The sequence below is a fragment of the Aspergillus viridinutans genome (genome assembly GCF_018404265.1).
Source record: "Aspergillus viridinutans IFM 47045 DNA, scaffold_13, whole genome shotgun sequence".
Lineage (NCBI taxonomy): Eukaryota > Fungi > Ascomycota > Eurotiomycetes > Eurotiales > Aspergillaceae > Aspergillus > Aspergillus viridinutans.
In genome coordinates, this window is record NW_025091229.1 from 510,060 (window position 1) to 527,580 (window position 17,521).

The following is a 17,521-nucleotide window of genomic DNA, read 5'->3' on the forward strand; positions in this document are numbered from 1 at the left end:
TAGGCTATAGGCATAGTGGTGCGTGTGGTAGTTTTGGTAGTAGTGTGGCGGAAGGTAATCATTGTAAAAATTTATTTTGGCCGGTTTGTACATTCAGTCCGCCGTACGACTACTAACCCGATGCCTCTCTCTTGATAATCACGACATCTGACATGGCTTCACACAATTCCAGGGAGAATTCTAATGACCCTCTCAGACCGAGAGTTTGCTGCATGTCAAAATTGATATGTGGTAAGGGGGTGCCACTGAAAGTACAATGTAGTTGAACCATAGTGTTGCTTTCCGGCCTCGACTGAAGGAAACATAGGAGATCGCGGAGGCTTATATCAAACACACCTTTTTACGTCGGTTAGTCTCGATTTTCATGAACACGGGGAGCGTTTAATGAACCAACTTTCAGTCTTCTTTGAGTTGAGCAACCTATCAAAAAAGCCGTCGCATATCTTGAGTGATGCATCCCTCAAGCAGCCCGGAATTGTCACAGTCTTCATCCATTTTCTCAGAGCTGGTACGGTAGACTTCTCCTCCAGGAGATGCCATTGATATGTCGGTATAGCAATTATGAAAAGAACAAAAAGCACAGGAGAAACACTATAAATCTTTGATAATAGTTTCTTGGCCTTGTTGCGCTCGGAACGTCGCTGCTTTTCAAGAGAGTCATCCTTTAGAAGCTGCTTCCGGCAAGTTTCCACACCGTCATTTTCTGCTAAAGCTAGCTCAAGTCCATTCATTCCGTCGAATGTATTAAGCTGTTTCTGCAAACGGTGAATGACTTTGTCAATTTTCATTGCGCGGGCCATATTGATGCTGGCTCGAAGAATGTGATGCTGGGACAGAATGATCAGATCTTCCGGACCTCCCGGACCTAGCAGTCACATTAAAAAGTACCGGAATATAACTTTTCCGCTTCAGAAATCAATCCGAGAACATGAGCTACATGAGTCTCCCAAGGACTCCTTGCTCCAACGATCTGATTACCGGGCTACCAAGAGATGACAAACGTTGATAGTGGAGTATCTGTCTAGGGTTTTCAACTCGAATCAAAACATCGTACATGCCACCTACGCGAGTAAACATGACCCTGACAATCCACGACTTGACCCCTTTAACATTTAATTAACCAACAAGCATGGATCCTTTCCATTATAAGAACCACTCAAGGCCCACGAAGTTCAGGACATAGTCGGAATATCCCCTTTATTACTAGCCCTAGTGCTCGCCCGGGTAGTTCCGAAGGGATACAATCGGTCGGTGTAGGCACGAGTCCGCTTGATCAGATTCTCTCGTTCTTTCACGTTCTCGTACGGACTTATCGCACTGAGTAAAACGAAGATAGATTAGCGACGCAATAGAAAGGGGGCATATTTTCGCTAACATCGAGTCTTTCCTGTGGACACGGTAGATTTCATGTTCCAAGGAATGGTCTATTGGTCCCTTGAACTGTTCTTTTTCGAGATCTACAATGATATGGAACCGTGTTTGGGGCTTGGACGTTTGGTGCTGGAATGGTTCGGCGCGGTAATAGTGCCTCTCATCTTTTAATTCTTCCACTGGTCGCCCAAGGTACCTGAACAGTGACTGAACAACTTCGAATAAAAGGGGCTCAGACCAATCTCCAAACTCTCCCACACTGAGTCGCAGGATAACACGCTTTGGCGCCATAGGGAAGGTGTATATAGTTCGGATGCACCAGACATTATTTAATACCCACTCCTATCTCCTCTTATCATAGTACAGTTTAGTTACGCGGTTTTTCGTTCCCGAAACCAAACCAAATCTAACCATAGTTAGTAGGCCTAGTGGCGGATTTTATGGTTAAACTTGTACTGAATCAGAACAGGTCAAGAGCTGCCCAGCTTCAGTGGGTTCTAAATTCTAAGTAATCTGTGTATTTCCCCTGGTCCTTTGCCTGTTCTACTTGCTATTCGGGAGGCCATGATCATCTACTCCATCAACTTCGGCTTAATTGAACCCGTATATGTGCAACCTACCATCATTGAAGCGGTCAATGTGTTACTGGGCTGGGCCACCTTCGTGGTTGGCGCCGAGGGGGAGGAATACCGATGCCGTAAAACGGGCACCTCACGCGGGCCTGGCCCTGGAACCGGACTTGATTGGCATTGGATTAATTGATGCGCGCCCTAAGTGCATCAAAAAGGGCTGGAGTATGTCTTTGTCGATAAGCATAAAGGCTGTTTGGGGTGGAAGGATAGTAGACCGGCGGCCAAGCGCAGCGAAACGCTTACTGCCCAGCAGTAGCAGCTGTTTCCTTATTTCAGCTGTTGTCTGGTGCCGTGATGATGTTTCCTTCTGTGATGTTTATCTTTATGCCTGAGCAATCCTACATACAGCCCAGGTAGAAAAAGACCATTGACTCCTTGGACATGTCTCAACGAGATCTCTCTACAAGGCATAAACCAATCCCTCTTCAGGGCGCACATCCCCATTTGAAAGACGTTCCCAGCCCCCGTAAATCCCATTCTCTCCATCGATGCCCTGTCCCCAGACCAAATGCATGTCTGGGATAGCGGACGTACGGTCTGCTAACCATTCCTTCCACCTGCGCGAGACCATTCCGAAATATGTTGCAGCACCCTCCCGGTCAATGATTGTGTCCTGGATGCCAGAAGTGTTGTACTGGATCTTTCCCAGCGATTGCATAGCTGCACGCGCTGCCTGGAGTTCTTCCGTCGTGTACACCTTAATAGGGTCAGCGGGCATCCTCAGACGCGAAATCAGGGAGACCAACCTTCTGTTGACTGCCCACCTGCAGAATGACAGTTTTGCATGACCGGAGCGCCGACTCTCGAAGATTCTGGGATATCTGACCGAGGGTATTCTCTCGCGCCCCGCAATCTATGATCACCACCTTTGTCGGCTGCAGACCCTCAATCCACCCGGTTGCTTGGTCGATTTCCGTATATGCAAATGCCTTGGACACATCCCCCCAGCCCTTTCTATCTGCCACCTCCTGTACAACACCCGGCGATGAAGTAACCTGTACCAAACCCAGAGGACCACTTGCCCTAGGCCGATCAAAGAGACACCATGAAAACGAGCGCGCAACCTTGGTCGACGCACCCAAAACCACCACAACAGCAGATGAGGGGTCCGCATCGTCTGCAGACCAGGGGAGTTTGCTCGCCGCGCCAAGCGGGTGAACTGGTTCTCGTTCTCGCAGGTCAGGAGGAAACACATACTCAATCAGCAGGTACCCGGCGACCCAGACCCCTCGCAAAAGGGCATTCCACGCCCTCTCGTCCAGTTTCTTTTCTTCGTCAGGGAGCACTTGTTCGTAGCGATTGTATATGGGCATCAGCTGTTGTCTATTGCTACTAACCTCCACCCAGTGGCCTTCAGGATTGCTAGGTTCGAGGCGCAGGAGAGTGAGCGACGTTGAGGTAGGCCAGTATCCCCAGATGAGGGAATCTGACGGGATGCCAGGAACATTACTCTCGGTGACGGTAGCGTATCCCCATGCCGGGACGATGCCCCAGAGAGACTGGTCGTTGTATGGGGACGGCGCGGTAAGTGGGACCGGGTGCGTTTTCCACCTGTGGCTGTCAGTGAGCACAGGGGAATAAAGCCAGACCGGCATACCAATGCAGTAAATCTCCTCCACGGGCGTAACTGAGGTTGTTGGAAGTCAATCCTAGAAGGATCGGTCGCGCACGGAGCGACGAGGAAGGCAGCTTCTGGTCTACCGACGAAGGAATACTCACCACAGCGTGTTTGCTGTTGTCGGCTTTGCAGACAACATGGATCATCTCTGGGCTTGTAGCGGCGGATTGCATTATGACTGGGATTTGATGGAGTGATTTTGATGTGTGAGAGAGAGAAAGGGTTGTAGGACCAAAAAGCTGATGGCCTCTTCTCTCCGGTTTCGTCCTTTGTGCTTTTCTTTTTTATCTGATCCCTGCCCCTCAGCCCACCCCCCTCCTTAGTCGCTTGAGCGGCCGATAATCCCCGTAGCGGTGGGTCGTTTCAGCTGCGCAGATGTCAGATTTTAGTCGGTCTGGACCAAAGAACTAACATTTAGCGGGCACGCTGCTCAAAAGATGCATGTGAGTTACTATGCTGGACAATTCCCGAAGCAAATATTAGAAAGCAAAACCTTACATGAAGTTGAGAATGTTACCCTGTCTTCTTATATGAGCCATACAACTAGCGTAACATCTCACTTCAAAGCTGTTACCTGTCTAAGCAATCTGATTTCCAAGAAGCTCGTACATTCCTTCCTCGAACAATCTCACCAGTTCCTGCGCTCTCGGATCGGCGGGGGGCAGCAACTGCATGCCAATTACGCCACACAGTCCTCTGGCCCGGTCAATAAACTGGAGGATGTTAGCAATCAGTACCTTCCAACCTAGATATTACCGGGAAGTTACCCAAAAGAGGTTCGGCATGCCGCTCCAAATCATAGTGCCCTTGGACCTTCTCCCGTGTCCGTCACTCTGAACCAAGATACCGCCCAAGCCCCAGTCATATTTCAGATCCGAGGGGAAATCGCCGACGAATATCTTTATCTTCTTTGGGTCATCGACTAGGGCCTTCTGCGCGGCCTTGCTCTCCACCGTCAGCTGTGGCTTGAAAAAGAGGTCGGCAGTCTCCTTCCGCAGCAGCTTCCCATCGTTGACGAGCAACGATGTCAAAATCTTCATATAATCCTCCAGATTGCCATAGGCACCCTGTCCACCAAAGCAGTCATCTGCCCCGTCGTTAATGTACGGGCCATTGTAAGCTTCTACGCCGCCGGACGACGCTCTTGTAGTCATGGCCGCTAATTTGCGTTGAATGGACGGATGCTTGTGCGGCCAAAAGGTGAAGCTGGTGATATCGAGAGGGGCGAAGATGTGCTTCTGAAAGTAGGACTCCAGTGTCTCTCCCGACACTCGCTCCACAACCTTTCCTGCCCAATCGATACCCGGGCTGTAGTCCCAGCCAGTCCCTGGCTCGTACGTCAACGGGTACGCGAAGCGTTCCACCACAGTCGAACTAGTCTGCGGGGTGCTGTTATTCAAGGCCGCCCATCTCTGGAGCGACGGGTTCAAAAAGTCGTAGGCAAGACCAGCGCTATGGGTGAGCAGATATCGCAGCTTGAGCGGGTTCGTTCGTTTCCGGAGCTGCGGTTCGCCGGTTCCCTCGTCAAACCCTACGAGCACCTCTTGCTCCGCGAGTTCAGGGATGATGGGTGACATATCGTCGTCCAGGCTGAGCTTCCCTGCCTCCACTAACTGCATCGCCGCGATACAGGTAATTATTTTCGTGGCGGAAGCAAAAGAAAGCACTGTGTCCGTTCGCATCAAACCTTCCTCTCCATCTCCAAATGTGCGGCGACCAAATGCTTTCGAGTAGTTGAATTTACCTGCAATGGTCAGTGAAGATCAGATACGGGCTGGGCAGACGTACCAGAAGTATCTCTGCCTAGAAGAACGGCTCCCAAGACGGAGCCGTTCTCTGTCGCATTTCTAAACACTTCGTCCAAAGAGGCCATGGCTTCGCTTTTCCTAGCGCTCTGCCGCGAGGTTTTTAAGTAGTAATGTTCAGTACGTCAAACAAGGGGGAATAAGGTCCTTTCTTAAATGATCCATGAAGATGTGATTATAAATTAATAAATACGTCTATTACTATACCTGGCATGGATATTTGTCATCAGTTCACCTCGGTTCGGCGCAACCCGCATCAAAGCTCCACATAAACTTGAAAGGCTTTATCTAAGTCTCCGAGAGTATACTACTACTGTATAGCCTGTAGGGAAAGATTTTGATCTACCTGTTCTTCCACAGGCATGCAGCCACAAACACCTTATTTCTATACAGTAATTACTAATGTGCGGACTGCCTACCATCCTTTATCATTTACAACTCTTACGTGATGTCACATGCCGCCAAGCACATCTGATTCTGGACTCTCCTCCTTCCATCTATCCACATACTTTGCATCCCTAGGAGCAGCTCTATTCTAGCAGGATACTCATTCAAAGGTAGTCTCTGGACGAAATCTGACTTTGCTTGTCAGCACGTGGTCCAATGCCGCCTCTACCTGATCCAGGGTAAACTCCTCAACCATGCAATTCATGCCCTTTTTACGACGAAAGTAATCGCTTCCTCAATCTCCATTGCCTATCTAGACTCCAGAGCAACAATGAATGGATAGTCCTTGGATAACAAGGGGGACGAATTCGAAAGAAACATCGAGGACAGCTGCATAGTATGCCATCATAACAGCAAGAAACTGGACACAGAAATATGTTCCTTATTTGTTGACATGCAATCCCTAGCATCACCTGCTCATATATAGCACATATGCCAACTACTATCTAGTGGCCGTAAAGAAATTGAGAACGCGGCAAGTATCACCCCGGTGGCGTGTTAACACTCCTTAAATACAAGAGTATTCCCTTTAGATCACACTCTGACAGTCCTGATTATCTTTGGCTTTAATGGCTCCATTAAATTATAATAAATCCAGGAATATCCCGCCATAATAGTATAGGTCCTATTCTTAAAACCTTTAAAATGATGGATACGTTACCATTAAATGTTTTATTCATAAAATTAATGAAGTAAAGCATCTAAACAATAATATTAAGCCTAAGATATAAAAGTCTATTATTATTGAAACCAGCAACAGCCTAATACAGTAAAGTATTTTAGCTAGCGCCAGTCTAAGATTCCATGATCAGGTAGTGGGAAATGAGTTCATATACAAGCTACATGAGAGGAGCATTAGCCAAGGCAATGAATGGACAGGGTACCTCTTTGATGGCGCGTTGGTGATTGAGCTTCATCCATTGCTCACGCCATAACTGCTAATCTATGCTACCTAGTGCTGTGACTGTTACAATATCAGTAATTACATGCTCATGAACCAAGTCAGACAATGTTAGTAGGAAAAGAAAGCACTCGACTACATGATAGACAAGTTAGATCATTCTATAGTTTGGATTACTAGCTGTTCTAAGTCCTCCCAACGACATTAAACCAACCTATTCATAAAATGGCTCACATCCTCATTACATTGAATGTGGCCCAGCGTCCAATATCCATCTTGTTCCATTATAGCGAGGCTTCCACGCATGTTGTAAACTCAGGCATGAAGGTATGGCAGGAGTAGTTGGCAAACGAGGCACTATACGAGCGAGAGACGCCTCTTGAGACCAGATTTTTAGGCTGCAAGTGATGACCTTAGTAAGCTATTGCGCCCTGGCTTTCGATAAATGCTGGGCTAAAGAGCTTGCCAAAGCATAAGGCCAAGATTGTTTTGTAGGTGTTTTACGCAAAATGTCAACAGAGTAATTTCGCTTATTTAATATGAAGATGGAAACAGCTTGCCAGACTTGGTAATTATTTTCCATATGGGAAACGAAGGAATTTGCAACTCATTAGAATACAGTTAATTGGTTTAGCCAGCCGTCAAATCGTAATCTCATAATATCACCCAAATTCGTTGACCCATCCGCTTGCACCGCCACTTGCTCCATGTCTCGGAGAATTTGCTCTATATAATCACCTGCGCCACTGAGTTTTAAAATATGTGCAATAGCACGGTGAACGCCGAGAAGTCGAGGAGAAGGTGGGTCAATAGTATGGTGAGGACTGAGCATCAGCGTGCGAATAACAGGGAAGAATGGGTCACGCAGAAAACCACTCTCTGTAGAATCAATACTGTATTCGTAAGGTTTGCCTGTTGGCTCAAAGTATATCTGAAATTCCCCGAACAACCGGTGGCACTCAAGCGTCAATGTGAGAGCATTCAGAGGGCTATCGATCTTTGGGCCATCAATGAGATGGGCGATGCCAGGATCAAATATATCCAGGATTCGCAGCACGTTCTTCTTCGAATCGGACTAGGCACCTATCAGCGGAATGTAACACACTATAGATTTACTCATACCAGTTCAGAATCTCCAGGGGCAACTGTCGTCAGACAGTGTGGAATTATATGCGCGACTTCTAGATGAACAAAGTTGTCATGGGGTTCAGAGTCGAGTCGCTTCCCATCATCATCCTCACAGTTCTTATCCTTAGCACGACGTTTTCTGGCTTCTGCAATATCGAATTTCCTGGTCACTACACATCGATGGTGATCACGGATGAGGCAATCGTGTCTGAGCAGAGATATGCGCTGTTTTGTCCCAGTCGGCGTAGACCCTTGTATCGCGGACAATGATGTGGGTGTTGGTTGCGGCGTCTTTACAGATGAAGCTCTGACTGGATTGCATCAGCCAAATGGAATTAAATTTGAGAAAGAATCATCATGAACGCACGTGGGAGAAAGAATTGAGTGACCATAAAGTCTGCGAATTCTTCGACAGCACCCTTAACTTTGCTTTGCATAACTACGTCCCAAGAGGCAAAATCATTGAAATAAGACAAGGCTAGAGCAATATCGGAGTTAACCTGAGTCAGGCACTCATGGAGATAAGTAAAGAAAAAGGTTAAAAATGAATCTTTTGATGCAACGTAGTTGAATGTGTTGCGGATAAGTATTGCGGGCAAATAACCCTTCTGTGAAGTTTGCTCTAGGCCATAGTGCTCAGTAAGCGCATTAAGTAGACTCCTTGCTGTCTGATTTTGCTGGGGCGTTAGAAAGAATGGTTCTGAGAAATTCAGAACATCCTCAAGAGATGACTGATGCCTGTGCAAGGACATTGTCCTTCAGCTTAGCAAGAAAGGTGAGGTTGTGAAGTGCAGCTTCCAGGGCGCGATGGTTTGGGAGGACGGATTTATAACGGACCGGAATGGAGGGAAGTACGGAGTAGTCTAACTGTATTTAAGTGCCCATTGTGCTTCTACAATTGGATCACATGACACCCACCTGATTTGATGACCCACCCCATATTTTCTTCTTCCGATTTGGACATGGAAGGCGAAGCTTGGTGCCACTGTACCAGTTGGCAATTACAACTTGATAAAAACAATTGAAAACCCTAGCTCGGCTTTTCCTTAGCCCCATGTCACGGCAAGCCTCGGTAGGGGCGGCATTCTGGACGTTAAGACCCCTGCCGATGCTGAGAAAGCCGAGAACTAGTAACAACCAGGTATGCGTGGAACGGGATGGCATACGCGGAGATGCTGTTGTTTCTCGAATCAGAATGCGTGTTTTGAAGGAGTCCTTGCGACTATTATAGCGGCTGACCCTAACAAGCCTGGGTGTAAATGCTACATGGATGCAACATACTCTTTTGGGCTAGAGCGCTTTAATGGCTTTACATACTATGCAGGGATTATCTTTTAGATCAGTGGGCCAACTTGCGTCCGCTATAACTCAGTTAATAAACTTCCCCAAGGTGGTTCATGTAAGCACATGTCTAATACAAATACCGCGTTTATGTTGGTCTGGAGCCCTTGATCTTCCCAACCATCCACGGTCTTTCCCTATAAAATTTATATCAAAGCAACTAGGTAGGCAGAGTCCTATAAAACTCAGAAAGCACCTCATCTCAACAATTACAACAAGCTGGAACCTACCACTAGCCATTATTCCAAAAATTATTGCCTGCAGTTTATTCCAGTAGCACAGTTTTGTCCTCAGCCAAACTCACCAGAAATTGGGACCATTCCACCAAATTCGCGAACACTTATCGGCTATTCGTTCTTCTAATTGCCGTTCCATTAGGGTGTGTAGGAGTGGTTGCCGGTGTAGACGAGACTTTTCTCAGAGAGTGTACATGAACAGAGTTGTCTATTTGACATAAACAGGCTGAGACGAAAAAAGACTTTCCCACGCATCCATGGATTTTCCCTCCCCGTCAGTGCTACATTCCACTAATAGCAGCCTCTTTAGATACAATATCCACTATGCTTACGAACAAGACCATCAAGAACAATATTAGCTCAAAATGTCGGCCCGTCCTCAGAACTCCTGGATACACTGGCGGCACCATTCGGAAATCGAGCTCCGCCTAAGTCACGTGGTCAGACTTTCAAATTCGCCAAGACCCCAGCCTCCCGCCTCCCCTTTTCCCATTCTCTCTGGCCATTCCTTCTTCACCTTCCTCCTTTCACCATCTTCATCCTCTAAAGAAACGATTTGCTCTTTGCCGTCCTCGCCGCCAGTCCTGCCATTCCTGTGTCTTCATAGGACTCTCCGATCTCACTTGTTGACTTCGGATTGGGCACGTACTCGTGACCAGGCCGCAAGAGCTCTTACGAATGTACTCATTATCATTATTCACCTACGTTTTACGCGAGTCAGGGCTGCTCAACACTGCTCCAAAGCCCGGGTGGGAGGGCTACTCGATTCATCGAGGGTTCTTCTTTAATCCAGCGAATGTTGCAACAACACAATGACCACCACTTCGCAAAACTCGCCCTGGGTCTTGAAGAAGGCAGTTCTTGTTCATGCACCCGATCTTGATGTTTTTTGTCGTGCTGACCTTCGTATTGGCCATAATCAAACTACCAAACAAGGATCCATCTCCCTTTCGATTACGGCAAATCTCACTAACATGAGCGGCAGATCACAGGTGCTCACTTTGAATATTCCCCCAGACAGAGTCAAAAAATGTGCTTTGGCTCGGAAAAGCAACGATAACCTCTGTCCATCTCATTTTCTTTCCATTCTCCCGGCACCTGTCACCAATGTTTCGGACGTCTCAACACTGAGTCTGAGCCTCGGTACGACCGGCATTGTTCTTTGTCCATCGGAGATGGAGAGTCTAAGCCCAGCCACACCAGGACACGTGGATTTTCGCTCATTTGCAAGGATTTGTCAATCCAAATTTCTCCGTCTACACTTTTCCAGACGACAGTTTGTGAATAAAGAACTTGATAAGCTGGAAAATTTCGCCTGTGCCCTGCGAAAAAGAAGTCTTCAGACAGTGTCATTTAACCACGCTCGCCATGGCGTGGTCCAGAAAGATTGGCGTGTCTTTAATCTGTCGCCCGATCCGCCCCCATATTGTCAGGAGCCCTTGTCCGAGCAGGCAAAGGAAGCGGATCCACCCCTATATTGTGAGGAGTGCGTGTCCGAGCAGGGGATTGGAAAACGGCGCAGAGGTATCTTCTCATCTTACTGTCTGAGGTACTCTGTCGTTCAATAGCTTAATAATAGTATCTAGACCCATGGTCAATGTCACCTAACGATGAAAGACGAAAAAGAGTGCTCCTTCCATCCCCTCAACCGATAGGCTCTCCCACCGAAGTGAATACGCCGAGTACTCTCTCCCCGTCACCGTCCTCGATTCGCCCAACTTACTTTACGCATGCTTCCTCTCCTGGCCACACAGAGTGTAAGAGACTTACACGTCTTGAAAATGAACTCCGTGGTGTTTCCGATGACCTGATTCGCGAACTATTAATCCGATCAGGACGCCAACATCTGCTGGCCATGCCAAAAGACGTAGACCGTGAGGACCTAGAGAAAGTGAGCTTTGCCGAGGTCGAGATGATTGAGCGTCGCCTCAAACATTATGTCGATGAGATGATTGAGCGCCGCCTCAAATCACACGTTCTCGACGAGATTGTCGATAGTGCTGTCAGCGAGTGTCGTGATCAGATCTACGACGAATGCAAAACGAACGAAGCCGAGTTTCGTGAACAGGTCGACGATGGTAACTCCGAGGTACGCAATACAGCCAATGAATGCATGAATGAAATCAAAGAACAGGCGCGAAGGTACATGCATGAAATAGAAGAACAAGCGCAACAGTACATGAAGGATATCGAGGATCAGGGAATCGAGGTTGAGATGTCTGCGGAGAAAAAAGTCGCAAAGCTCAAGCGATGGTTCAATGCTTCTGCTCAGTCCTTACTTGGCAGCAAGTCAAGCCCTAGCCACGAGCTGGGTGCCAATGCCAGGCGCAGTTCCATTTAAACTCAGTACTAGGTTTATATCTCTTAGGATTGTCGTCGTGCAAGTTGGATTCTTTGTTAGTCCAGGAGAAAGGTGGGTGAATCTCGATCGCTCCTGACGTTAGAGCTTTCCAGTCGTCGCTGTCTGTAAGTAGACATAGCTGCAGCCTTAGCCTGCCGAAGGATGAAGTCCCTCAACGACAAGCGTTGCGAGGATGTGGTAGAGGGTAGCGTCAGCAGAGATCGGGTGTCTCCTAGAGAAGATGACATTTCGAAGAGGAAAAGAGTGGGGGTTGCTCTTAACAGAGAACAAAAGTTCCTGATGGAGGATGGGCCATCCTCTCTCTTGTGTTTTACAACTTCGCAAAGTTCCCATCCCTTTTACCTAATTCAGCTAGTGCTTGATCTGTTTCATGTATAACTCATATACCTAGCTAATGATGCCCCAGATAATCATCTAGTAATAAATACTCTTAATTAACTTACCTAAAAAGCTCAACCAACTGGAATGACAACCTCTTATTTAATATATTCCTGATAGACATTATGCTTATAATCCTGATAAGTAGAGTTAATTTCTAAATATATAATAACAGTGGATAACCAAGTAAGTTTAGTCTAAACTTCTAAATATTCTTATTAATACACTAGTCATATAATTTCTACTGGAGTTATAAAACCTGATAGCACTAGCATTAAGAAATACTCTCTTATAGAGCCTCTTAGTTTAACCACATCATCTAGAAGCAAATCAAAATTTAAAGCGCGTACATTATTGCTCTAAGGAGTATAACGCACTTGAATTATACAGTACTCGTAGTAGGAAGCTAGCTGCAGACTGGCAGCCCTCAACTATCGTCCATAACTTATTTGCAACTAAGGATCATTTCCTATCATTCAGCCTACAATCCCTAGAACATTCAGAAAGGGGGATTGTACAAATCTTGACATCCCTGGCTTTGGTCGTAAATTATTGCTACGAGAAATATCCGCTTGGCAGGCAAGGTGGTCAGGATGATTCATTGAACCAGTAGACACCTTGCCCTTGGATACTTGGACCTGGCTGTCTGTAACAAGATAAACAGCAGCAGTATCCTACCTCTGCGGCCATCAAGAACCAAACTGTTTGAGTTGTCTATGAAGCTGAAGTATAATTCAGCTAGGGTATCTGCCTTAGACATAGGCCATCTCATATACCAGGACCTCTAGAAGCATTAAAGGCTAACTAAGAATGTATGTTGGTCATGCATGCACTTATTATTCTATTATAGCCACCTGTATGTGCATAAAATTAGGACTCTTGAGGTTCCAGATGGCAACCTGCCTAGCGCTAAAGTTGTTTCACATTCAACCATTCTTTAGGTCTTACTATTACGGCTAACTGGTTTTAAACTTACCTAAACTTAGACTGAATGCAACTCTAATCTAGTCTAGTGCCTAGGCAATGAGTGAGACAAATTGTGCTACCTAACAAATATGTGGGAGGATGATTTGACATTACTAGATTATGAAAAGTTCAAGCAGCTTCATTCGTAAAATCGCGCATCTTTTGTAGTAGCTTCATGATATTATAGCCAGTGATCGCATACCAAGAACGCTCATAGGTAGTCAGGAAGAATTTAACATCCTTCTGTGGTTACTTCCTTAGACCTCAAGGCTGATTCACCATCCTCCTAGTGCTTTCAGTGCTCTTGTCTCTGTCCGTGCTGCGCGTGACTGTGCTTATGTTGATATCAGGGTACTCTCTCGGCGGCGACTCGTCCTGGATGATCTGAAGGTTTTGGGCGTTGAATGCGAGTTGGGTTTCTTAGAGCCTGTTGCGGAACTCAACTCTGTTCCCTCGAACATATGGACAGTGTTCATCCCTAGGGCCAGACTGGTGATCACTCGGTATAAACTGGGGATGCAAGCGGTAATGATACTGACGTTCATCATTGCCCTACAGCGAGTCATTAGATTTATACGATCGTCACTGTGCAAGGGAAGGAAACAGACTGGTTACAAGCAGTCACACTGACGATTGTCCCTGTATGCCACTGGTAAGCGTCAATGCAAGTACTGGAGAGGACCACCGTACAAGTTGTATCAGTTGAACTGAGATATTGCGTCAAGTACGTCACTTGGACAATATTCACGACAATGACCCTTGGCTCGTCAGCAGTGGTCCTAAGTGACCTAGATTGAACCCACAATGAACGAGATGCAAATGCTGATGAAACCTTGAGGCGTTGGATTCGAGGCATTTGCACGTTCCATAGCATTACAGTTGGGAGGATGACAAGAGCTGCGTCAAGGACCATGTTAAGAATCATGATCGGGTATATGATCGCACCCTAAAAATCTGAGCAACGGGAAATGATGCTTTTGGTCGGGGCCTACCTTTCCTATGCAGCGACTGGGCGAGTATTCCCAGTAGGGGGCACGGCATTGAAAAGCAGTCCCGAAGAGAGCGAGCAGCGTCCAGACACCTACTCCTATCTGTGCCGTAAGACACCATCGCCAAATTGATTTGCTTGGGCTGATTGAGCGGATGAGATTGCCGGTTGACACTTTGGACAGTGCGAGCACGAGGAGCAAGAGAAGCTCGGCCGCGTAATTGATCTGAAGACATGTTGTCAATGTTAGCATGCGAGCTTTCTGACACCGCGGGGAGGCACTTGGCGTACCTTGTTATATGCATCAAATGAGTCACTTGGAACCTCACTGCGGTGTCTGCCCATGCCATGATTGACGGCGACCTGAATCAGAATACTTTGAATAAGTGAAATAACCTGTGCTTGTCAGAGTGATTGTAAGTTGGCTCTAAAGGCAGTTCCTTGTACCATGCAGATCCAAATTGGAATGTCAACTGAAGGCACTGAGCGCTTCAAATAGATCATCGACGCGAGCTTAGCGAGCACCACAATTCCTGTACAGGACAGAAATATAAAGGTGAAAAGTGACACGATTGCGCCATGGTTATTTGGCGTAATCTGCCCCAGTGGCGGCAAGAGAGAGGGCTCCGCCATGGCAGCCACAAGATGGGTAATGGCAGTAATAGCACAGTCAAAGAATCAGACACTCCAATGAAGTGAAAGAAACAAGACGTTGACATCAATATAAAAGCATTTTGGCCAACTTCTGAGCGGAAGAGGGAAGACCTTGAGCAGTCAGACCGCACTCGCACCCCTGCGTGCTTGCTGCCCAGGGACCAGGGCATCCTATTTCAAATCCAACATCAAAAGGGCCTTTTCCGCCAAATGGAAGAGATCTGCAATCGGAAACAAACTGTGGCCGATTCGCAATTTCAAATTGACCGGGTTCGATATTAGTCCGCGTGTGGTGACCAGGATGCGCGCAACGGCGTCATGCTAAGCCAGGATAAGCGGCCGGGGTTTGTCGCACTAACTGATCGCTATGTTCCCCCCTCCCTTTGCCTCCTGGCTGGCATTTTACCCTTTTACCGCCCCCTGCCGCCATCTGAGAGATTTCTTTTTCCTTCTCGCATCAAACTCTCCCTCGTTCATTGGGCACGACAGTCTGCTGTGACTCTCCATCAAAGATGGATAACAACGGGATTGAACTGACCTATGGCCATGGAAACGGGAATGGCTTCAAGTCGCCCCACGACAACATCGTTGAATCCAAACATTCCCAGGAAAATGGATACCAGTCAAAGCCACGCCTGGAGGTATGCATACAAGGAAGAAAGATGGCCTGCGACCTAACCGCAAGCAGAGATATCTCGGTTTCCTGCCTATGCTGGCATTCGCAGCAACCCTCCAGGCATCCTGGGAGGCTATCGGGGCCAGTATGTTTGCGGTTTTAGAGAATGGAGGGCCCGTCGTCCTCATCTATGGGCTCATACTGGCGATTGTGGGTTCTCTGGGCATTGCCCTTTCTCTCGCCGAACTCGCATCGATGTGAGTAATCTGTTAGATAACAGATGAATGGCTTCTGATATAGTAGTACTCCTGTGGCTGGAGCCCAGTATCACTGGACATATGATCTCGCACCGTTTGCGCCTCGATTTCTCAGCTTTATCCAAGGTGTGTCTCACAACGAAATACATGAGCCTGGCTGACCAAGTATAGGATGGATTACGGTATGAAAATATCCACAGACGCTAAAACGATACTGACGAGGTAGATGTTCTCCTGGTGGGCAAACGTGGCCACCTCTCCCTACCTGATCGGCACGCAGATCCAGGCTCTCGTGATACAAAATCACCCGGAATATGTTCCTAAGTCCTGGCACGCAACCCTCATTATCTGGGCGGTCCTTCTCATCCCTCTGGCTGTGAATATCTATGCCCGTCGCCTTCTGTCACCCGTCGAGGTGATGGGCGGTATCATCCATATTCTATTCTTCCCAGCCGTCTTGATTACTCTGATCGCCTTGGGGCCCCGCAACTCGTCGGAATTCGTCTGGACACATTTCGAGAACTCCATCAGCGGCTGGCAGAACGACGGGGTCATCTGGTCTGTGGGACTTTTAACGGCAGTCTACACTCTGGGCGGTACATAACTGGTTCTTTCCCAGCCACCCATCTCTGCAATTGTACTGATATTGAATAGGATTTGACGGCGTCGTACACATGGCCGAGGAAGTCCGGGACGCCCCTCGCGCAGTCCCTCGATCAATGGTCTACAGCGTGCTGATCAACGGCTGCGTCGCTCTCGGATTCACCATCGGACTCATGTACACAATGGGCAGCCTGAGCGACGCCCTCGAGACTCCCACCGGCTACCGGATCCTCGAGATCTTCTACGCAGCAACCAAATCCAACGCCGCCGCGTCAGTCCTAATGATGACGCTCATCCTCCCGGGTTTCATCGCGCTCTTCAACGGTCTCGCCTCTGTGACGCGGCTCACCTGGGCCTTTGCCCGCGACGAGGGCCTCCCCTTTTCCAGCTTCTTCGCGTACATCTCCCCGCGCTACAAGATCCCGCTGCGCGCGCTTTTCCTCGTCGCCATGATCACCGTGCTCCTGGCGCTGATCAACATCGGCTCCACCACCGCCTTCAACGCGCTCCTGTCCCTCACCACTCTGGGACAGTACATCTCGTACCTGATTCCGGTGATCTTCCTGCTGATCAAGCGTCTGCGCGCCCCGCAGGATATCTGGTGGGGGTCGTTCCGTCTGGGTCATTGGGGAGTCGCCGTCAATGTCTTTGCGATTGTGTATGGGGTGTATGTTATCATCTTCCTGCCGTTTCCGCCGAATTACCCTGTCACGGCGAAGAATATGAACTATGTGGCGCCGGTGTTTTTGGCCGTGCTGGTCTTTGCGATTGGTGACTGGCTTGTGCGAGGGCGGAAACGCTGGCAGGGGCCGATGGTTAAGGTGCGCGCGGAGCAGTAGTAGATGATTAGCTCTGGTTCTTGAATAGCTTTACTTCTACTGAGACGCTTTCTGCCATCCAATTGTGGATTATTATGTGTAGAGTAACTCATACGTACTGTACTGCACCTAAGTCTAGTCATTCCTCCACTATCATAGAGTCAAAAGTAGCACCAAACTCAATCCCACATTTTGCCAGCTAAATCAGCCACTGATCGATCAAGCCTGCTAAGCGTCGGTTCGGGACTTCGGGTCCTTTGGCCCGAACCCGAATACGTAGCTTAGATAGTTATTGTGATCCCTGTGACCCTGTCTAGTCTGCGCTTTAGTTTCTGTGATCCTTGTCAACACGGTTCGTAGCAAGAATTAAGTCCACCAATCGGCTTATTAACAGCAATTT

At 47.8% G+C, this 17,521-nt stretch overlaps 4 protein-coding genes across 4 annotated transcripts; 2 read left to right on the top strand and 2 right to left on the bottom strand.

Annotated features, from left to right (window-relative positions):
• Positions 1-2,403: 2,403 nt before the first annotated feature.
• Aspvir_002941 (DUF2855 family protein) lies at positions 2,404-3,794 on the bottom strand (the record flags this gene model as incomplete). The annotated part of the gene is made up of 3 exons (XM_043274534.1): positions 2,404-2,700; positions 2,750-3,554; positions 3,601-3,794. 3 exons carry the CDS (start codon positions 3,792-3,794, stop codon positions 2,404-2,406), a joined length of 1,296 nt encoding a protein of 431 aa, XP_043130469.1.
• A 405-nt stretch (positions 3,795-4,199) lies between these two features.
• Aspvir_002942 (serine hydrolase domain-containing protein) lies at positions 4,200-5,494 on the bottom strand (the record flags this gene model as incomplete). The annotated part of the gene is made up of 3 exons (XM_043274535.1): positions 4,200-4,334; positions 4,389-5,365; positions 5,410-5,494. 3 exons carry the CDS (start codon positions 5,492-5,494, stop codon positions 4,200-4,202), a joined length of 1,197 nt encoding a protein of 398 aa, XP_043130470.1.
• A 5,160-nt stretch (positions 5,495-10,654) lies between these two features.
• On the top strand, positions 10,655-11,820 carry Aspvir_002943 (uncharacterized protein; the record flags this gene model as incomplete). Its single annotated transcript, XM_043274536.1, has 2 exons — positions 10,655-11,003; positions 11,066-11,820. 2 exons carry the CDS (start codon positions 10,655-10,657, stop codon positions 11,818-11,820), a joined length of 1,104 nt encoding a protein of 367 aa, XP_043130471.1.
• Positions 11,821-15,339: 3,519 nt separating this feature from the next.
• Aspvir_002944 (putative amino acid permease) lies at positions 15,340-17,142 on the top strand (the record flags this gene model as incomplete). Its single annotated transcript, XM_043274537.1, has 6 exons — positions 15,340-15,468; positions 15,516-15,700; positions 15,747-15,826; positions 15,872-15,882; positions 15,927-16,296; positions 16,355-17,142. 6 exons carry the CDS (start codon positions 15,340-15,342, stop codon positions 17,140-17,142), a joined length of 1,563 nt encoding a protein of 520 aa, XP_043130472.1.
• Between the last annotated feature and the right edge of the window lie 379 nt (positions 17,143-17,521).